The 23,574-nt window shown below is 36.6% G+C and overlaps 2 protein-coding genes across 4 annotated transcripts in view; both read right to left on the bottom strand.

Moving 5' to 3' along the window:
• STON1 (stonin 1) overlaps window positions 1–1,035 on the bottom strand; it is a 67,383-nt gene extending 66,348 nt beyond the window's left edge. Inside the window, exon 1 of one of the 2 annotated variants that reach the window (XM_074205558.1) lies at window positions 845–1,035. The gene's annotated coding sequence lies outside the window, so the exon portion shown is untranslated. Of the gene's footprint in view, window positions 1–808 lie in introns of both variants that reach the window. The other variant, XM_074205567.1, reaches the window with a different exon arrangement.
• Window positions 1,036–7,175: 6,140 nt separating this feature from the next.
• The window catches only part of PPP1R21 (protein phosphatase 1 regulatory subunit 21), a 90,699-nt gene continuing 74,300 nt past the window's right edge, over window positions 7,176–23,574 (bottom strand). For both annotated transcript variants that reach the window (XM_074205534.1, XM_074205544.1), the window contains 3 exons: window positions 21,247–21,345; window positions 20,134–20,262; window positions 7,176–10,178 (listed from right to left, as the gene is read on the bottom strand). In XM_074205534.1, the coding sequence (XP_074061635.1) occupies window positions 10,149–10,178; window positions 20,134–20,262; window positions 21,247–21,345 (258 nt within the window). In that variant the 3' untranslated portion in view covers window positions 7,176–10,148. The remainder of the gene's footprint in view (window positions 10,179–20,133; window positions 20,263–21,246; window positions 21,346–23,574) is intronic.

Raw genomic sequence — 23,574 nt, 5'->3', positions numbered from 1 at the left:
AAAATTCTACCTATCTGTTTGGCTCAAGAAGACCCTGGCAGATGCTCATCACCTAAAGAGGATTAGGAGGAAAACAAAGACACATACACAACTCCTCTTGCAGAAGTAGCATTCTCAGACTTTGGAAAATGGTCTGTCCCAGGAGTAGGGAGAGGAAAATGTAATGACCCAAGCAGTCCAACCAAAAAAAGGGGGGGAGGGGAATGGGGAAAGAAGAGGGTGAAAGAAGTGAATAGGGAGTGGAGGAACTTAGTGGCACTAACCTACAAATCCAAGTCTGTCCCTGGAAAGTTTTGACACCCTACCCCACCACAAACACAGAAATCTGAGTTGGACTCTAGCTAGCAGGCTGCTAATGAAGGTTGAGGTGATGAATGTGATAAATAAGATCTGTTCCTCTTTTCTTCCAATCCTCAGGTTCCTAATTGCACAGGTGTGACCCTCAGCTCCTACAAGTGATTCTAAGTGGCCCCACTTCCATCCAGGGTTTCTTACTCATAAAAGACTGGGGGGAGGGGTGCACCCATCCGACTTATTTGTTCCTGGCTACTCGTCTGCAAGAGCAGACCCCACAAAATGAGACTACAGTGGAAGCCTTCCCCGCCCCAAGTCGGAGGGATGGGCACGGATATCAGGGGGCAATGATGGCAGCATGCCAGGAGAAAGTGGCTTTGAGGGAAGTCCTGCCTCCCCAACGGTTCTGATCAGGGGCTCTGAGGCTGCGACCCCCAGGGAGGTGGGGAAGGCACATCTCGGATCAGGGAGGGTCCCAAATCTCGCTTTTCTCCCCTCTGCCCTCCATACTCACGGCCCCAGCCTGCGCCCCAGGAGCAGGGTCACTCACGGGCAGAACGAAGAACGTCTCTGGCTCCAGCCACAGCGGCCATCCAGGAGGGGAGGAGGAGGAGGAGGGAGTGAGGGTAGCAGCAGAGGGGCGGAGAGGGAGAGGAGGGGTTAGAAGAGGGGGCGGTGCCGAGCCAGGAAGGGGACCAGGAGCCGGCAGTCCGAGACCCTGGAACAACCTCCTCCAGCTCCTCATTCTCCTCCCCGGACTCTTCGCCTCCCTCTCTCCATTAGTTCTCCATAAATAGCCCTCTAGTTTGTGACCCTCAGCCCCCCCACCCCCATCTGGACTCCCAACTTCACCAGGTCCCGTTACCTGATTCAGCTACTGCTGCGTAGGATCCGGCAGCCCAGTTAAGCAGCTGGAGGATTCCACCCCTCCTTCTTTCCCCCCCATTAAACTAACAAGCCAAAAAGAGTGGGGGAGACACAAGAAAACTTTGAATTTTCTCTCGGAAATTCCATGGGCCAATCATCTGAGCAAAAGGTATAACAAATGTTAGAGATTCAGTAGAAAACAAAGACACACAACTCCTGTTGCAGAAATAGCATTCTCAGACTAGAATTCCCAGGAGCTGAGAGGAGTTGAGAAAATATAATGACCCAAGCAGCCCAACCAAAAAAGAAAGGGATAGGAAGGAGGGGAATGGGGAAAGAGAGTGAAAAGAAGAGACTAGGGAGTGGAAGACCTTATTGACACTAATCTACAAATCAAAGTCTGCCCCTGGAAAATATAAATATTATTTGCAAGATTTGGCAACTGATGGAATAAGGAGGTGAGTTCTATCCACCAGCTGTTAGGTTCTCTCCACCTAACAGCTCTCATTCAACTCCTATCCTCAAGAAAATGACAATGTAATGGGGAGATAAGCCAGAGAGACACAGTAAATTTAATATATAACTAGTAAATAAAAAAGTCAAGTGCTAAGGCATTTCAAAGTGAAGAAAGATTAGTTTCTAACTGTAAGACACTGACAAAACAGGGTTCCAGAGGGTAGCAACTAAACTAAATCCTGAAAGATCCATATGGAATTCAATAGAAGAGAGCGTCATTCCATATTTGGTACACTCTTGAATAAAGAGAGAGGAGAGAACATTTGGAATTTATGCCAAAAAGAAGTTAATCCAGATTGGCCACAGCAGGTAATACACAGGATAGTCTACAAATATAGGTTGGGGGCAAACTGTAAAAGTTCTTGATGCCAGGCTAAATGGTCCAAAGACATGAAGGATGTTCCTCCCAACCCAACCACTCCCAATATATTATGATATATATATATGCATATATGCGTATATATGTATACACATGAAAGATTATTCTGACAGGAGAATGAATTGGAGAAGTTGCAGCACAGATGTGAAACCATTGAGAAATAAAAGTGACAACTGATGGGATGGGGGGAATTGAGGGAGAAGGAAGAATCAAAGAGATTCAAGCGGCAAAATTGGTGACTAGTCAAAAGGTGGTGCTGTATAAAAGAAACCAACAAGGCAGAAGGAAGAGCTAATGTGGCTGACTGGGTTAAGGAGCAAGAAAAATAAGAGTCTGGTTTGGAGATGAGTTTTTGTTAATTGAGTGCCTTCACTAGCTTAACCCTGTGCCAAGTATTAAAAAGGATACAAGAAAATACATGATTCTTGCACTCAAACAGAAACTAACTTAATACCACTTAGGACACAAACACGTTACAACTAGAAGAGATTTCAAATAAGACCTAATCAAACATCTCATTTTATAGTTGAGAATAGAAGCTCAGAAAGATGAAGTGGCTTATTCAGTCATAGAGCAAATTAGTTACAGACCTAATAAAAGACATGAACAATCACCAACATCACCCTCAATTCAGTGCTCTTTTAACCTTATCAAAGCAGACTCTCCAAATTCAAATAAGATAAAAATCCATAAAAATCATTTGTACTAATATAATACTGTGCTGTAAAAAATGCTTTCAGTCTCATTTGATCCTCATAACATCCTGGGGAAGTTAAGGAAAGCAAATGTCACCTTCATTCTACAGATCAACCAATTAGTAAGCATTCTACATACCCAATACTTTACTAGAAATATGGAAAAAAAGCTCAAAGAATTCAAGTAGCTAGGAGCTAGGCTCTGAGTTCACTATTAGCATACAGGTAAATCCTCCTTTAAGAGACTTCTTATTCCCTTTCCTCATTTAGAAATGTCATATGTTCAATGTCTAAAGCCTTACAAGTTGTGAAGACCTCTCAGACTCCCCTTTCTTCCAGTTATTTTCTTGCTTAAGGCCAAAGACAAAGGATTCCTTCCCAAGCATTATAACTCCTTTTCTTCTGCAGACTATCCTAGTCCACTCCTTACTTCCAACAATGAACCTTTGTTCTAAGTATTGTTGGAAAGTTTTCTAAATACACCACTCCAGTCCTACAAGAGTTCAGAGTCAAAGTCCCAGTGGCCATAAAAGGTGAGATATTTGGGGCTTGTTAAGAATTTTAAAAAAAGATTTTAAAAGAGAAGGAAGATATGAAAGGAAAAAGGAGAGATGGAAGAGTGAGGACAGTAAAAAGCAAAATAAGAAACTGTAGATAGTAGAATAAGAAAATAAAGGGAAAAAAGGGAGAGTGAGTGAGACAAAAAGAGGAAATAGAAAGAGAATGGGGAAGGAAAGATATTTTTAAAATGGGAGAACATGAAGAAAAGGGAAAATGAGAGAATAGGACATATTAGCTTTTGCTCCTAAGTGTGTTTGCTGTTGACAAAATGAGATGTTGCAAAGTCTATTTACTATTTCATCATCACATGTATCTAGGGTAGGAAATCCATACCAGAAAATAATACCCATTAATACTATGGCTCTTTTTAAAAAAAAAAAACCATGAATTTATAACTCATTCAATTAAATTTGATAAGCTGCTAACACAGGAGAGGCACTATATAATATGCTGAGGATGCAGACAAAGTAAAAAAGTCTCTCCTCTCAGGGAGTTTACATTTTACTAGTAGTTATACAATGTAGAGATAACTAAATGAAAGATAATATGGAAACACATACCTAATACCTAGAGATTAAGGAAGGTCAGGAAAGGTCACTGATAAAAGGTAGCACTGATAAACTTGAAGGAAGCTAAGAATTCTTAAGAGACAGAGGCGAAGGGATTTGAGATTGCTGAGCTCAAGGGAAATCAAGTTGGTAGTATGAGATCAAATATATTGTTTGCATGAAAGGACATCATGTGAATTAAATCTTGAAAAGTAGGTTAGAGTCATATTTAAATGGCTTTAAATGTCAAACCGAGTTTGAATTTTATCCTAGAGAATTCAGAAGGCCACTGAAAATTCCTGAGCAGGAGAGATAATCAGACTTGTCTAGGAAATTATTTTAGCAGAGAATGGGTTGGAGAAGGCAAAGATTGGAAGCAGGGAGAATTAGGAAGCTCTGATAACAGATCAGATAAAAGGAGTTGGGCTGTGGGAGAATGTAGGTAATTCTTAGGTTGTAAACCTCGATGATAACTGGAGAAATGATGGTACCCTTAACAGAAACAGGAATGCTAGAGGAAGTGCTGGGTTATGTATTCAACCCTTTGCTGATTATGTTGTTTACAGTCTAGCAGAAGTCACAAGATGTCTGGAGGGAAAAAAAAATCAGAAATAAACTCTTATGTTTTTCAGAAGTTATTGGAACTTGTAAATAAAATGTGATTTCTCAAGCCTTTCACTTAAACTAAATTTATCAATGCCATTTAAATAAAGATCTTTTTGAGTTTACCTTTTAATTTCATCATCTCTGAAATAAATAGTATAGGGCTTAATCTAAGCAACAATTATCAAGATATTCTGAAAAAGTCACTAGGCTTTTAAGGGAAACAAAAGAAACTAATTTTCTAAAGACTATACACTAGAAAAGTTTACTTTTTCCAAAGGCATATTTTCTCCATTGCATGAGACTCGGCACTGCCACAAAAGGTCAGTCCTTTCATAAACACAAAATTTATTTCCTTCTACTTTAACGCATATTTCTAAGAGACTTTCCGGCAAAGTCCAATTGTATCATAATGTTGGTAAACAGCCTGGCCTAGACTCAATAACAAAGCCATTAAAACTATTCATCACCAGCTGTGACCTAATTTTATTTTGCTTCCTGCATCCTGACCAATTTGCAATAAGCAAATAAAAAGTGGCAGTCTTGGTCTGTGGGAAATCAGTTCAACGTAGGGTTGCAATAAAATTAACTCCATATGTGACCTTGAATCTTGGATTCCTCATCTGTAAAATGGGTTGCACTATATAGTCTCTAAGATTACTTCCAGCTCTAAAGTCTATGATAAATCCACACAATCTCTAGCTAGGAAAGATTTCTCTCTTTCCAATCAAATTCATACTGAGTCCTTTTTATCCTCAGCAGCACATGGCAGGTGCTATATGGGGTGTTTAAAAAAAAAAACTAAGTCACTTATCTTGTTTTTCAGGAGTTTAGATTATAACTGGAAAGAAAAGACTGACACAGATAAACAGGGATTTATAAAACTTAAGAAGACATGTTGAAGGCTGGGAGAAATCAGAGGAGCTTTATGAAGGAAATGAAATTCAATCTCATCCTAAAAAAAAGATTTTGAAGACAGAAGAGAGATGGGGAGGCATTTAGGAGGTAGGAAGAGAATGTGTAACTGTCTTTCCATACCTGGAAGGATATCACATGAGGGAGGGATTGGATTTATTTTGCATGACCCCAAAGGGGAGAGTAATAGTTAAAAGTTGAATAGAGGCAAATTGGTGTTATATAATGGAGAAAAAAAAATGTGATTTTTGGGGCAGCTAGGTGGCGCAGTGGATAGAGCACTGGCCTTGGAGTCAGGAGTACCTGAGTTCAAATCCAACCTCAGACACTTAATAATTACCTAGCCGTGTGGCCTTGGGCAAGCCACTTAACCCCATTGCCTTGAAAAATGTAAAAAAAAAATGTGATTTCATTCGAATTGGCTCACAATGTAATAAACTGCCTTGGAGATGGTGAGATTCCCTAAGAGCCCCTCAAAGGCTGGATGACATAGAATGTAGAAGACTCATCTTACTGAATTCAAACCCAGTCTTAGACACTTAATAGCTATGTGGCCCTGGTCAACTCACTTCACCTGGTTTACCTCAGATTCCTCACCTATAAAATGATTTAGAGAAGGAAATGGTAAACTAGCTCAGTAGTATGTTTGCCAAGAAAACCCCAAATAGGGTCAAGAAGAGTTGGATGCAACTGCAAAACAACTCAATAAATAAAAAAGATGCTTTGACAAGTATAAAACATCTTATGATGTAAGGCTTACAATATAAGCGTAGGATTAGAAAATTTGTAAAGCATTTTAAGGCCATCTCATGTTATCTAAGTTATCCCCCTCCACCCTTTTTGTAGCTGAGGAAATGATCACAGTGTTAGAGGCAGGATGGGAACTCATCTTTCTGACTTAAATTCAAGCTTTATCTAGTGAGTTACTTATTTCTAAGGTGATAAATGTGAACACCCTTTGGAACAGATCATCTCCAGACTCTGGAGTTTGGGATCATTGAAAGCACTGTACAACTGTACAGTATATATGTATGTGTATGTGTATATGTATATGCAATGAGGTCTACCTTTCTTCTAGAAAAATCTGAGTTCAGGTCATTGCCCATGTGGACTTATTACACAAGAGGCAGCTTTTGAAAGCAACATATTGAATTTAAAAGATTTTCAATTTCAAATAATAATAATAATAATAATAATAATAATTTTCTGTTCTTTGTAGGTGGGAACATTTTTTTTGTTATTAATTTAGGAAAAAATACTGAACATTTCCTATAATGGAGTTGTCCTTAAAGAAAATGGCTACCTCATCACAGAAAGGGGTGAAAGAGAAAACAGTAAAAGATGAAGTAAAGTAGTTGTGAAATATGATTTAAAACCACTGCAAAGGACCTTATGTGGCAAGTTCCTCAGCTATATCTACAGGGTCCTTATCCATACAAAAACTTTACAATTCATCCAATTCTCTCTATAGAGCAGTTAACTCAGATTGGGCTCCTTAAGACTGAAATATGTCTGTTCTTAAATGTTGTCACAATGTATTCTAAAGCTTCTTCTCCAGTTATTAACTGTAGCAATTCCTTCAGAAAGGTAATTGGAGATAACAAAAAAAGTATATGTATATACACACATATACACAGACACCAATACATGTATGTATATACTCATATACACATACATATACATATATGTACAAACAAAAAACACATGTATTATACTCCAAAACTGAAATAATCTACATGAAAAGGAATTAAAAAGGAAAAAAATTCCCTAAAGTTAGAAAATAAAATACATGGCATTGTTCTGTGCTTCACTTTTTTTTAGCTGACTCAAATGAACTCAATGGATATTTTACTGTCTTTTCTGTATGCTCCAGAAAGAAAAATATTAGCAAATCTCTTTACCAACAATCCTAGCAGTTATCAACTAAAATTTTGTATATATTTAGGAATCCTTCAAATTAGAGGTAGCTATAACAAAGCTATAAATAACAACATGGAGTTACCAGACCCAAAGAAATTGCAGATCCAGTTCCTCTCCCATTTAAAAATCAGACTGACTTAAAAGAATCCTTCAAAATGCATTGACTCTGAAAAGATAACCTTACAGATTTCAGGATCAGTGTAAATAAACTCAAAATAAGAATACAACGATGATAAAAGGATAACTAAATATCACTAAACTGGGGAAATACATAGTCCTGAATTCTAGAAAAGATTATTCTCCAAAGACATTTGGAGTAATAAAAGTACCAATTTCTATTTTTGGTTTCATTCCTTCCCACTGAAGACAGTGGTGGTTCATAAGGCACTCTATTCAAAAAAAGGTCAGATATCCGATGGCTTCAATTACATAAAAAAATCTGAGGAGAAAAAGGAAAGCTTAAAGTTTCTGACCAGGGACATGTGATGCTAGCTAGCCTGAAGTAAAGTCACCACTGCTAAACCAACTTTCTGCCATTTGACTCTAATTTTAGCAAATCCAAGAACTCTCTGAAAACAGATTTATAGCAAATAAGTAACAGCTGTCTCAAATGAAAGTGCCAATTGAATACAATGATTTATAGAGCACAATGAACACTCCCCAAGCAAGTTCAATGACCCAACCACCAGCTGATCAATTAAATGCAGCATGTGTTATACTATCTAAATGACCTTCTGCCTGACCTATTTGCAAAGTAAAGAAGGAAGCACAATAAAAACACTATTTTTCCTCTTGGTTTGCACAGCAGCTTGCTTCTGCATATGCCTTTGTCATTTGACCTACCCCCCCAAAATGTATTCACTCAACAATCAATCAGCCAACAAACATTTATTGTGAGCCTACTATATGTAAGGCACTGTGGCAAGTATTTCAGGGGACACAGACATTTGAGACATCACCCCTGCTCTCAAGGAGCTTACACTCTGAAAACAAACAAAAACAGATGAAAAGCCAAATAAAACAAGGCACTAACAATGGTTTGAAACAATGAACAATGTCACAAAATGTTACACATAAGCATATTCTTCAGCATTTTCCCAACAGATTGCCTATGACTCCAAGTGAGACATGAACTGGGTGAAGTTGTATTCATGCAGAACTGAAAGTATCTCATTAAGGTGCTGTTCTTAGGTGGATGGTCTGCCTTCATTTAGCCATACCACTGTATATTGTTTTCCAAGGAAACACTGGAATCTGACTCAGAGATGAGTTCAGTGCTCCAGTAAAGCAGAAGAAAAAAACTATTCAGAATGATAAGGCGGGGGAGAATGCTGGAAGCATTTTATCTTTTGTCTACCTTGTATCCTGCAAATGAAGCAAGGGTCTCCATCATTTCCATTTAGGAGATAATTTCTCTTTCTCTTTTTAAAAAGTTTCAATTATGAAGAGAATAGTTTTCTAGGGTTATATCCATTCAAAGTTTTTACTTCAAAGGTTCATATGGGCTACAAGCAGTATTAGAAGACTCTGACTACAAGTTAGTTTCCCAATTTGTAGTTAATTATTAAATTACCTTAAAATTAAAGGCAAAGTGGTAGCCACTTTAATGGCAGTTTCCCCACTTATCTCCTTAACGTCTAAGGAAGTGGCTCTCTGCCGATAACAGAAGCTTCCTATATTTTAGAACAAACTATTCCCAGAGAGTGCTGCTGTGCCAGATGTTTTCTCAACCACCTTCAACTAACTATACTGCTATCTTTGTCTTCATATGCTGAAGCTACAGAAGATTGGAACTCTTCTGATTAATGTTCAGTTAGAAAAATCTTTAAAAAAAAATCACACTGGTGCTAACTGAAGAAAAGGTTATAGGAATGTAGTTTTAAGATAGCCAAAAGTTGGTCTAAGGTATTCGACTACAGAAATAGAAAGAAAAATAGACAAAGACAAGCAACATTATGAAGAATGCAATGGCAGCAAAATTTGGACACTGATCACACATGGGAGAGTTAGCGGATAACAAGAAAAAATGGAAGACTCGGGGCCTTTGAGTGAGGACTGAGCTAGAGAAGTATCTTTTATTGATCAAATTTCACGAATCTTTTTTAAAAAGTCTAGATTGAGTGAATCTAATTCAAAGGACAGAAAGGTATCAGAAAGATATTTCAATTAATTTTGCCATAAACCAAAGTTTTAGTTTTCATTATCAAATATACATTAGAAAAACAGAAACAATTTACTTTAAGTATGAATTTATTGACGTCAACTTCCATAAGCTAATCATTCTAATACAGAGAGTTCAGGAAATAGAGACAATAATAAACTCACGAGAACTAAGTCTGAATGGTCAAAAAAAAAATGGAGAAGTCTCCATAAAGAATCTGGAGACTGTTTTCAATTATAGCAAGAAACAGTGAAAAGTTGCTAATTTAAACATTTTATCCAGAAACATACATCTATTGCACTGATACCAAATCTGTTACCATATAATTAAAGTTTGAAAATATACAAAATCTTTTTCGTTCTTACATACTGAAATTAAAACCTAATCTCAAAAAGTGCACAGTAAAAACAGCTTAAGGAAATTTCTACAAGATCCATGGTATTTATTGTTATTGTTTTGCATTTTATTGTTGACATCAAATTCTATATTTACCTTACTGGTTACAAAGACATTTTAATTTTTTCAAAGCCATATACAGCATTGATTTGTTACTAGGTCCAATAATACTTCAGTTTTTTGAAAAGGCTGACTCCAGAATTGGACAAGGATTTTCAGCACCTGCAGTTCTGGGCAGCAGCAGCAGCAGCATCAGAAAGGACAGTCACCCGACTGACCCAACTATTTGTAAACTATCGACTTTTGTTCTTTTTAGAATTGCCCTGTGTTAAGAAAAACATCAACAATTAGAAAATAAACTTAAAGGAAAATATATTTCATAGTTAATAAATAGTTAATAAACCACATTACCACATTTATTATATAAGGTATTTCCAATGGATTTTCTTCATGTTCTTTTTTTCTTTTCCCTCCAGCAATTTTTTGACAATAATGATCATTCCCTTCTACTGCAGCCTCTCTTTCCCCCCCCCTTGCAGAAAACTATTCTCTTGCACTTCTCTTATTTTACTTTTTATTTTTTGCATGATCATGTACCAACTTTTGTCCCATAAGAGTCTTCCCTCAAGGCTCTGTATTAGGCTTGCTTTTCTTCTCTCTCTCTCTCTCTGCACCCTCCCATGGGTTCAAATAATATCATTCTCAAATCAAGCCCTAGTCTCTCCTGAACTTCAGATTCATATAACCAACTGCCGCTGGACATCACCACCCAGAAGGCTATCAGGAAATCCTAAACTGCTAAGTTTGATTATAAATGCTAATCTGGAATTCAATTCGCTAAACTGAATACTACTTCCAACTTCCCTGTTTCTGTCAAGAACACTACTATCTTTCTAGTCATTCAGATTCACAATTATAAAGCATCCTTGACTTTTTCCTCTCCTTTATCAACTATATTCCACCAGATGCCAAGTCTTATTAATTCTGTCTCCACATCTTTTGCACCAAATCCCAATCTTTCCAATCATAATGCCACAATTTCTCTCTAGTGCAGGTCCTTATCACTTTTTGCCTGAATTATTCCAAAGTCTATTACTTGGTCTCCCTATTTCTAGTCTCTTGTCTTCCTTATATATAAATGCCACACAACTATCACAGTAATCTTCCCAGGGTAAAAGTTTGACCATATCATTCTCCTGTTCAAAAATTTGTAATGCCTTTAAAATAAAATACAAACTTCTGCTAACCTTAAAGCCCTTCGTGTCTGGCTCTCACTGACCTTCCCAGATTTATTTCACATTTCTTCCACAAACTCTATGTTCCAGCCAAATTAGACTACCAGCTGTTCCCAGAACTAGACATGCTCTCTCCAACTTTTGTGTATCTGCCTGAGAGCTGTTGCCCTTATTTAGAATGCATTCCCTTCTCATGTTGGCCTTCAAGAACACTCAATTTCCTTTAAGGTTGAACTTAACTGCCATCTTCTAGAGGAAGTTTTTCCTGACTGAATGTCCTCATCATCATATCAAGATCTCTTGAGGGGCTTCTAAATCTGATTTTCTGCTATGTTCCCCAACTGAATATAAGATCTATGAAGACTGGGTGTCTGTTTATTTTGTACACAGTAGGTATTTAATAAAGATTCATTTAAATGGATCTTATTCACACTCATGGTTTCAATTGCCTTTTCTAAGTCTCCTAAAACTTTATTTTCAGCCCTGATCTGTCCTGTGATTCCTCAGACCCTCATCTCCAATAATCTATAGGAGAAGGTTACATCTTGTTCTAACTGTTACAACTGTCACTAAACTGATTTAACTGGCTTAAGGCTCTCCTCTTTCTGGGCAAGGCTTCACACAGCTCCAAAAATAATCTTCCTAAATACACAGTACTGGTCATTTCGACTGCTCAAAAATCTTCAATGGCTCCCTATTTCTCTAGAGATAAAATACCAACTCCTAAGTTTGGAATTAAAAACCTCCATTTGATTCCAACCTGCCTTTTCAGATTTTATTTCACATTATTCTTCATGTAGTCTATGTTCCATTCAAGTTCAACCACTATTTCCCATCTTGATCTTGCCATATTCTACCTCACTATATTCACAAGGGCAAGACCCTCTCCCTCCCCTCAATTTACTGCACTATTTTCCACCTTATCTTCACATTTAAATCTTACTCTTCATAAAAGGTTCCACTTAGATGACAAATCCTTCATGAAGTCTAAAGGGATACTGCAGATAGGAGCGCTAAACCTGAGGTCAGGTCTTCCTGAGTTCAAATTTAGCCTCAAATACTTACTGTGTAACCCAGGGTAAGTCACTTAACCTCTATCTGCCTAAGTTTTCTCATGAGAAAATAAATAGTACCCGACTCCACAGGCTGCTGTGAGTTAATATTTATAAAGCAAAATGCAAATCTTAAAGCATTTTACAAATGCTATTACAAAGTGTTTCCTTCATCTTTCTATAACATACTCTCTAGATTTCTGCTTGATCTTTATCAAATTCTACCCTGAATTATACACATACCATACTTCCAATAGATTTTATACTAGCTGAAAACAGAGTCTGTCATTTTTCATCTCTGTAATCCTAGCAGTAATGTAATAGGCATTTAATAAATGTTTGTCAAATTGAACTCAGTGTCTCAGGGAAGCCTCAAACTAAACATATCCAAAATTGAAGTCATGATCTTTCCCTTAAATCATCTCTTCTTTCTGACTTTAATATTCAGTTCTTCCTATTCCTTCTCTTTTAGTATTCAATCTATCAGTTACTTAACCTTGTCAATTCAACCTAAACAACATTTCTCAGATCCACATCCTCTTCTCTATTCCTCCCAATATTAATCACCCACCTGGACTTCTGTCTTTGCTTTTTCATGGGGCTTCACATCCTTACTTTCTCCCCCACTCTAATTCATCCTTCACACTAATACCAGAATAATTGTTCTAATATATATAGCCATATCTTTCCTCTGCTCAAAGCACCTCAGAGTGTCATTCCCAAACCAAATAGCAATTCTTGACATTCAAAGTCCAAGACAATCTGGAAGCTCTAGTATTCCAGTCTTATTTCACATTTCTTATTTCTGATCCCTGAACATGTCCTGGAATTTTTTTGTCTATGCCTCAGCTCACACTGTTATAATAAGCTTAGAATGTGCTTCCTCCCTATCTGACTGCTGAATTCCTAATCATACTTTGAAACCAACTTAAATCTCAACTATTACTTCCCTGATCCTTCCTTTGAGTATGTACCTTCCTCTTCAAGTCACACAGAATGAGGGTTGTTTCCCCAACTCTAATGTAATTATCATGTACAACAATCTTGTTATTACCACAGCATGTATTATTAATATCATTATTCTTCATGTTACCCCCCAAGTGGACTGTAAATTCAGTACAATAAATGTTTCTTATCTACTCTTCAAATTTTCCCCAGGGCATAGTACAATGGCCTATACACAATAAATACTTAATATTTGCTAAATTTGAACATTGTGTGAGCCTAGTCAAGTCATCAAGCCTCCCCCTCTCCCCTGTTCACGCCGAGCTTGTGTTTTCCAAAAGGAGGAGGTTGGATTAGATGATTTCTGAAGTACCTTATAGTTTTATGTGACCTTTATGTGTCACAATTTAATAATGTGGTTTTCCAAAAAATGGTGCTCCATTTGAAAACTAATTTTTTCTCTTAAATTATCTAACATTTCTTCTACTTAATATTGTGCCTCTGTACATTCCACCAATTCTTTCCTTCCTACTCCTCATAATTCCTCCTTCCATTTCCACCCATCAGTTTTATTATGAGAAAACTACTGACTTGGCATCCATCAAAACCATACATATTTATTTTAATCTAAAGTCAAAAGGGCTCCATAAAGCTGGTGAAAAACCTTTTCACCAGCACTCTTCTATATTGTTTAAATGACTTTTCCCATTGTTGCATTCTTTTTTTTTCTTTTAGATTTTTCAAGGCAATGGGGTAAAGTGGCTTGCCCAAGGCCACACAGCTAGGTAATTATCAAGTGTCTGAGGTCGGATTTGAACCCAGGTACTCCTGACTCCAAGGCTGGTGCTCTATTCACTGTGCCACCTAGCCACCCCCTGTTGCATTAATTCTGAATAAACATACACATCTTTATTTGAAAGGGGGAGAAAATGTTAATCAATAATATCCTCAGGAAATCATTTTAATCATATTCTTATGTTTAACTGCAAAATATAAGTATTTAATGGAATCAATGCAAGTGAGAAATGCATACAATATAAAGAACATGCTAATGGCAGCCAAAAATTCTTCAGGACATTTATGTGATATCCAATGGTAAGACCACTGACTCAATAATAGTCTGAGGCTTTATCTGACAAAGTGAATTGACAACAAACAGGAAAAGAGAAAATTATGTTCATGACAAAAATTCAATTTAACAATCTAGAAAGGGAAAACATGAATGAACCAAGTTCTATAAACTATCAGTGTCAGATGGTATGAGAAATAGATGGAATTTTTTTTAAGGGTACTAGAATTCACTTGAAAATACCCTATGTGCTTAAAGTAACCAAAATCCAAATACCTGGAGGTAAAGTACAGTTTCTGACTGGACTTAACAAATTTTTTCAACTTCGATAAAAATGTCTCTCCCACCAGTAAGAACACAGTTCCCCAAGAAATGATTTATGTGAAAGGAAATTATGATTTTCATATTGATCAATATAATATGTATAATGAATATACTAATAATTTAGTTTTTATGGATCTATTTTCCTAACAGATTTTGGCTTGTAAGTCAGAGTTTACAATGCTGCTTGAAATGATCAAATCATTCTTAACAATAGCTGCATTCTTGTGCTGTATTGGGCCTGCATATGCTAACTGAAATGAACCAAAAATTGTAGAACCTGTTCTTGTCACAGACTTTGGTTCTGTACCCCACCAAAGTATACCCATGATTTGAAAAGAATTGTTCCCCAAGAACTGTTCCACCTGTATTGCCCTGCACTAGTGAGCTTGCATAAGAAACTGCTCAGGTCTTAGAAAAGATTGTTATGATCTACCTTTCCCTTCCCTTCCCACTTATGATTTATGTATATAATCTCTTACTTCATTATAGCAGAGTGGAGTTCTTAGGAGTTCTTTTCAGGAGATGAAAAAAGCCCTCTATTAAAATTAGTGAATTATTTCTCTGAGGAAACCCAAAACGTATAACTTCCATAATGCTAGGTTGAAAGTTACCATTGTGATATTCCTACTCCAAGTTTAAACTCAAGCTTGGTTTAAAAGACCTTTCAAAAAAAAAATCAGACTTTACCATCATGCTCAAATAAACAAGAATTTATAAAGTAACAAACATCACTTGCAGCAAAATAGCAAGATAAAGGGCACCAAGGTACTGCAAATGAATTCATTTCTTCATCTCATTAGGTAAGCATGTGCTGATGATATAGCAACAGAAAACTCAGGGTACTATGAGAATATAGGTAAATAGAACCAAAACATGAGATACTTGAAAGATATGAGCCAAATTGACTCTTCTCAATAACCTCAGAGATCATAAAAAGAATCATACTAGTTCATCTCATCTCTGCATGATGCCTTCAGAGACACAAAAACAAGACTCCATGATAACTATGGGTCAAGCAAATAACATAAAATTACAATGAGAAAAACTGGTACAAAATAAAAATTCCTATATACTGATAGAATTAATTTCTAGAGAGGTACTCCACTAATCAATTGATCCATTGTAAACTACATTAGCAGTAGTCCCATAACCTGTGACTAGCAAATTTTCACTTTCGATTCCCCAAAATATAAAGACCTGTCCTTTGTGACTGCTCTTCAGCATGCTAATAACCTCCTTCCCCCCCGCCTATTCTACTCTGCCCTTCCCTTCCACTTAGCTCATGGAAATCTCAATTCTGACCTTCTTAGATTGCTCCCTTTCATCCTTTCCAGTTGCTTTTTAGAACTCACAGAAATCTAACCTCCAGAAAATTCCTCCTCTCCAGTGCTGGATGATCTTTTCTTCATATCCCTTCAGTATATTCTCTGCACCACCCTGTTACTTTTAAGGACTATGATAAGCCTTCAAAAATCTGTTAACATGGTCCTGTCCACCTTGTGTTTGGCATGACCTGTTACAACATCACTCACCCTCTTTCCTCAATAAGCATATTGCCTGGCTCAATTTATTTCCTCTCAACTACTGCCCTATTTTTCAAAGTTGCCTTGATAACCCCACAAAGACCCTATCTTTCAGTTCGTCAATGTCTTCTACATCTTCACTCCACCTCAGCACCCCACAGGAGTAAATCATATACCTTAGACTTTACCTTCACCTCCAAACTATACCATTTTCACAAACCTGAATGCTGAAATTCCTCTTTCTTATCACAATCTCCTGTCTTTTTTTTCTATCTCTCTGCCTCAACTCCTCCAAAACATATTCTTCATTGTCACCATGACTTCCAGCTATTGCTCCCAATTCAAGCCCACTGCTCCTTCTTTAGACTCATTTTCATTTTATAGCCTTGAATCCAGAGAAAAATAACATGACCTTAAGCCATCTTCCATTCTTGATTCCCTAGACCCACTCTGCTCTCACTTTTGACATCCTGTCAGTCCTCATATCTGAGTCCCATACTTATCATTCACCTTCTCTGCTCCTAGGTGCTAAAGGAAATAATGCAGTCTTGTCACCTGGACCTATGACAAGTTCATATGACCGGATCTTAACTGAGTCTTCACTATAACGCAGCAACCCTTTTAGTCTTCCTGGACTGACTCGAGGACACTCACAACTGTCCAAATCTCTCTCTCAATCCTTTATACCTTCCTTAACCTCCCTTTCAACAAAGAATCTCAACTCCTATCTGAAGGAAAAAAAGGCCATCTGACATCTCCCTGTTTCCTTACTCCATGCTTCAAAATACTTCTACAGTATCTCCTCTTCCCTCCCTCCTTAGCCAGCACCATTCTCTCTGATTATACCCTGGGACTCAGCCCCTACACATATACACCACCTCTATCTTCTTCAGGAATTTGCATTCATATATCCTTTTCTCCCTCTTTCTCATCTTCAAACTTTTCCTTTCTACTGGTTCCTTCCCTACAATCCAGAAACATTCAGATATTCATAATTTCTAAAAACTCATCCCTTCAAACTATTATACTCTGCTGTTCTGTCACTTTAAGGAGTCATCTGCCTATGTTTTGTCCTTCATTCTGGAGGAGGACCATGACATCAGGGAAGTGATGCCATCACAAGCACATGAATGAGATTTGAGTGAGGGGTGCTGTGCTAAATCACCAGACTCACTTTCTCTTCCAGTCACCTGGGTCCATTAAACTAATATGAAGCAGATTGACTGGAGATGGCCCTGGATTCAAGACAATCTGGATTAAGTGACATAGCTAGTAAGTGACTGAGGTCAGATTTGCACTCCCATCCTTCTGACTCCAAGGCCAGTGCTCCATCCTCTGTGCCATTATAGGCTCTATACTGTCTCAAAAAGTAACTCAAAAAATCCAGTTGCTAAATCCAATGGTATTTTTTTCAATTCTCACCCTCTTTACCACTTTTGACACTGCTGACCACATCTCCCTTGCTAAACTGCTTTTCCCTTGGCTTTCATGACACCGCTCTGGTTCTTCTTCTACAGACCTCTTTCTTCTCAGTCCCTGCTGCTCATCCCTGTCTGATGAAGCATTAGTGCTGCTTAAGGATTTATTCTGAGCCCTCTCCTCTAATGAGCCAAATCTGAACTCAGGTCCTCTTGACTTCAGGGCCAGTGCTCTATCCACTGTGCCACCTAGTTGCCCCTCATCTCTGCTGATGATCTCAGTAACTCCCATGGATTCAATTTTCCTCTTTACACAGATGACTCACATCTCCAATTCCAATCCTTCATTAAATTAGGAGTTCTTTGTGGGCAGGGTCTTTTCCTTTCTTTGTATCCTCCAGTCCTTTGCAAAGGGCCAATAGCATACTAAGTGCTTGATAATTACTGATTGAGTGATAATAAAAATTTTTGTCATAAATTACAAATGTAATTAATCAATTTAATTAGTCTAATTAAGATGAACAAATAAACAAGCAAAAATTACAGGTTGTTCTGTTTTTAGCCTGCTGTCCTTTCAATCATTCCAAAGATGTCTTAGCCCCATAGAATGTCTTACCTAGATTCCTTTAAATTCCTTTTCCCCCTCCCTAATTCTTCCAATTTTGTGATCCAATACCGTTCATGTCATTCTGTGATGTTTCTTTTTAGGGTTTAAAATTTAGATCATGTTTTAAACTGCTCTTGTTTATACTACTGCTTTGCAAGATCAAATGTTTGGTGATTAGGTAGTTTCTAGGCTTTTTCAGCAATTTAGTTAAGAAATGGTTGATATTGATAGATATTCTTCCATTCATTTTCTATTTTTCAATATCAAGTCTTCATTAATCAATGACAAAGGACTTATTTTCATTGTACATCATGTTTTCTTCTCATTTTAGTCTTTTTTTCTAGTTTCATATTAATTTTGACATCATGAATGGTTTGATTACTAATATGAGAACCTTTACATCAATAATGAGTTTTCTCTTGAATTAAAATCAAGATCTTAAATCTTAATCTTAATTAAAATCTATGATATTATTTGGTGCCCACTATTTCCAGCACCTCCTAATTCTTGTCTCAAATAAAATATTCAGGCAGCTAGGTGGCACAGTAGATAGAGCACCAACCCTGGAGTCAGGAGGACCTGAGTTCAAATAGGACCTCAAACACTTAATAATTACCTAGCTGTGTTGACCCTGGGCAAATCACTTAACCCCATTGCCTTGCAAAACAAAAAACAAATAAAGCATTCACGATGTGTATGTGAAAGCTTTTCAGTAGAAAATAAATTATATTTTCCAACACATTTTTCACAATGCCCATTTTTGCATTAAAATCACTGAGTAGGAGTATCTAGGTGGTGCAGTGAAAAGAGCACCGGACTTAAGAGTCAGGAGTACCTGGGTTAAAATCCGACCTCAGACACTTAATAATTACCTAGCTGTGTGGCCTTGGGCAAGCCACTTAACCCCATTGCCTTGAAAAATCTAAAAAAAAAAAAAGAAAAAAAATCACTGAGTACCATGTATACACTAATTTAATTTGGAAATTTTTATCAAATTCCTCTAAGAATTTTCCTTTTACTTCCTTTGAAACAGTGACATTGAAATTTCAATTTTTAAAGGCAATCACTTGTAAATAATTAACACAAGCCACACAATCAATAAGAAAACAAGCAAATGTCTCATGAAATGATTGTTCTTACTGCCTTTGGATTCCTAATAAAATCAATTCTGCCAACTCCTTTACTTGCTTCTCCAAGGAGGGCCTATAAGAATCCTTTCAAATCAATGACAACTTCATTTTTAGGCATATATCATCATGCTCTTTCTACTCATATGTAATAATACAAACATTACATGACATCTATTTAATCCAAGCCAAAAGAATTAAGAGATTTGTGCAATAGTCAAAGGATTCCCCCTCACAATCTGGAAGATAATCAAAGAACCCTCGCCCTGAACTGCAAAGAGCCATCTTTTTTACACAAACCCACCAAAAGCAATCTTTTCAGTGAAGTGTCTGACCTAAGTTACTCTTTTGTTTGTCACCAATATAATAATAGCCACATTGAAAAGAATAAAGATGCTAATCAACAAACAGCGTATAAACCTTCAGAGTTCATGTCATTCTGTGACAAAGAATCTAATGTTCTACTTTCAGACATACAATCTATTAAATGAGAGTACACATGCTGCTGGAGAAAATGGTTTACAACTACCTTCATGAAATGCTTCTTGGCTTTTGTATTTCATGACAACACAAAAATGATGGCAAACTATTATATATAATAGCCTGTAGACAATATCATATAAAAATACATTCACATATAGATAGGGCTTAAACCTATGAATTCAAAGACATAAGAAACTCCTTGAATGAGAAAACTCTCTTATTAGATTAGCTCTGCAATTTATAGAAAACTTCTCTAGAGTAGTGACTATAAAGTGACCTCTAGAGGAGTTACTTGCTAAGAATCAAGGAGCCAGTATATGCTGAAGCAAGAAATGAATTCATCTTCCTCCCTCTGAGGCCAGCTCTTGCCCCCATGCTACCTACCCTTGCTTATCTCTATCCATATGCAAGATGAGTCATTTATGCAAATATATGCATTTTTAGTATAAGGATTTTTTTCCCCAGGGAGAACAAATATATACCTCTAATACATACCTTACTAGACATCTTTAGAGTATCAATTTCTTCCCTTTGTTTAGATAAGGTTTCATTCATACTACAAAGGTGGTCACTCATCATACTGAGCTGGTCTTCATAGCTCCTCTTAGTAGTTGTCAATTCATCCTATATTGTGGAAGAAAAGAATCAAAAGTGACTCACTTCTCAAAGTTCTGTAGTATTCTCTGCTCATTTATTATAGAATTTTGGAGATCAAAGTACCTACAAAGAGAAAGTACTTTGGCTGATGGTCTATACACTAAGGTGTATTGCTGCTGTGAAGCAGAAACTTGTGTCAACAGAATATTTTTTGACTTTAAAAATGTTTTAAATTTCTTTTAACTCATCTTTAAAATTCTTCCCATGCAATATTTAAAGTTTTACCATCAAAATTAATTTGCTCAATCTTATTTTCAAGCTCTTTTTCTAAACACTGGCCAGCTTAAGGAATTTGTCTCTGGCAATACCCATTTCATCCTTCCCCTCTGCTCCCAGTTTTTTTTTCTTTAGTCACAATCCATTCCCAGATAATCTGATGAAGACAAATGCCAACAGGATAACTCCATTTAAGAAACATTATTCACTTCTACATGAAAAACATAGTAGGTTAAGCACTGAATAATATTTTCATTTTAATGGGGGTTTACTGGAGACACTGTCTTAATGAAGGAAAGTAATCTAATACTGAGGACTTTAGGTCTAGTTATTTTGAATGAGGTATTTTTGGAGCAGGAGTAAACTTCCAGTATGGATACTGTTGACCAGTTTTGGATCAGAAGGAGTAGAAGGGAGAAAAAAGGAACAAAAAACACAGAGTACTGGCACAGAATAATCCCATTTGCCAACTCAAAAAGTATTTATGTAGAGTGGAGAAAGGATTTTGTTAAAGGCTATCCTATTAAATATTATCATAGTAAAATGTCATCAAAGGAACAAATGATATATAACCTGAATTTTTATTTAAACGCTATTTTATTCAAACTATCTGGAAATAAGTTAGTAAACAAGCATTTCTTAAACCACCAGCTGCCACCATTCTTGATAATAGAAAATTGATTTTCCTGCTCATGAAAACCCAACAGAAACATAGATTAACATTTCTGAACTTGCCTGCAATCTGCTAATGTTCTGACTGGCTAATTTCATTTCTTCATTCAACGATTCTTTAGATTTTTCTGCTAAGGACAGTCTTTTGGAGAGTGCTCGGCACTGTCAATTTAGAAAACATTAAGTTAGTGCAAGAAAGTGTGTTTAGAATTCAATTCAACTTAAGGTAGAATATGGCAACAAAAATTCAAATGCAAAAAATTATTTTCAGATAAAGCTCAATTCAATCAACAAATATTTATTAAGTGTCTATGTAGCAGGCACCATGGTAGAAGAACATGTCAACAAATACATACATACATAGCAAGATATATAAAGGATAAATAGGAAGGCACTGGAAAAATCAGAGGGGTTGGAAGAGTCTTCCAAAAGGAGGTGGGGATTTTAGTTGAGACTTAAAGGAAGCCAGGAAAGTTGATAATTAGAGTGGAGGGAGAACATTCCAAATATGAGGAATAGTCAGAGAGAATGACCAGAGTTATGAGATGGAGTGTCTTGTTCCTGGAACAGTTAGGAGGTGAGGTGGAAGAAGACTGGAAAGATAGGAGGGGATGAAGTTAGGAAGGGCTGTGAATGCCAAACAGAGGACTGTATATCTGCTCCTGGTGTCTTCATCAGCACCAGGTAGTTATAAATGGTTTCTGGGACTTCTAATTGCTCATCATGCATTATTGGTTATTTATCATGGTTGAACAAGGCAAGTAGATACTTCTAAGACTATCAAAGATTTCTTATCATGTAAGATGGTCCACAATTAGGTGCTTTATCTTTTTTTTCTTTTTAGGTTTTTGCAAGACAAATGGGGTTAAGTGGCTTGCCCAGGGCCACACAGCTAGGTAATTGTTAAGTGTCTGAGACTGGATTTGAACCCAGGTACTCCTGACTCCAGGGCAGGTGCTTTATCCACTGCGCCACCTAGCTGCCCTGGTGCTTTATCTTTAATTTCTATTCATATATAAGTAGTGTTTTCAATAGTCCTATCATTAAATTATATTAGATACATGAAAAAGTAGTCATGAGATTCCAGATTCCTGTTCTTGAAGGGCTAGAAGTGAATGAAAAAAAAAAAAGAGGAAAAAAATATATATACATGAAATTTTTCAAATGGCATATTATTAAAGAAAAAGTGTAAATCTAGCAACAAAATTTAATAAACTTCTTCCAAAATTTTCTGATAAACCCAAGGAAACCAACAAGGAAAAATCTAGATTGGCTATATTAAAATTCAGTGTTTGTACTTAGATATTCATACTAATTCTACTAACAAAAATTTACAAGAAATCACTACTTTCTACTTATAAAACAAGGTGACACCAGGTAGATTTTCTTAAATCTTTGTATCATAGCCATATTCAAGAGTTAGAAAGTATTTCAAGAGTTCGATAGCAGGGGCAGCTAGGTGGCACAGTGGTTAGAGCACCAATCCTGGAGTCAGGAGGACCCAAGTTCAAATGCAACCTTAGACATTTAATAATTACCTCGCTATGTGAACTTGGGCAAGTCACTTAACCCCATTGCCTTGCAAAAACAAAAACAAACAAAAAAAAAAGAGTTCAGTAGCAGAATTTCAATCCATTAAGCAAAAAGAAGTGAGACTTCTTTCTCCACTCTCTATTCTGAATAGTCTATCAGCTAAGTCACCACAGCTGTCATTTACTGTACCAGAAAAGGAACAAAGTCAATATTTTCCATAAGCATATCATTCGTTCGTTCTTCCTTCTCAGACCATTCATTTCTTTAGCACATAAAAAATAAAACATAAATAAAAATAAACTTATAAGTATAAAGCAAATGTCTACATGTCTTTTCCCACCAATTTCTTCTAAAACTTTAAAAACATTACAATTTTAAATTCTACAATTTACAACTGATTTGAGATAGAAAAAAATAGCAAATGGATAGTGAGGATATGTGAAGAATTCAAAGAAACAAAGAAAGACCTATATAAAGTGATGCAAAGTGAAGAGGAACCCAAAACTAAACAAAAACACACAATAACCCTAACATCTAATGGCAATCTTTAAATGGCCAAACAAATAAATGGACAATAATGATATTTTAATATTAAAGTTAAACTATATACCCTTCTTTTAACAAATGGTAATTACTGGCATTGAAATTTATTAGCAGTCCCAATCTTACAATGCACTTTCTTCACAGTAACTCTGAGTATAGATTTTAATATAATTAATGTACTTCATAAAAATATTCAAAAGGCTCTGCCTAGTTAGATTGTGGATACAACTACTGTACTGTTAACACTGCTTCCTAGTTGGGTCATACTCACTTTATTTCTGGCTTCATTCCTCACTCTCCAGATTTTTCCACCTC

Source organism: Macrotis lagotis, chromosome 1, assembly GCF_037893015.1.
Source record: "Macrotis lagotis isolate mMagLag1 chromosome 1, bilby.v1.9.chrom.fasta, whole genome shotgun sequence".
Classification (NCBI taxonomy): Eukaryota; Metazoa; Chordata; class Mammalia; order Peramelemorphia; family Peramelidae; genus Macrotis; species Macrotis lagotis.
The sequence above is the reverse complement of the archived record's forward strand: the minus strand, read 5'-3'. Positions and strand labels throughout refer to the sequence as shown.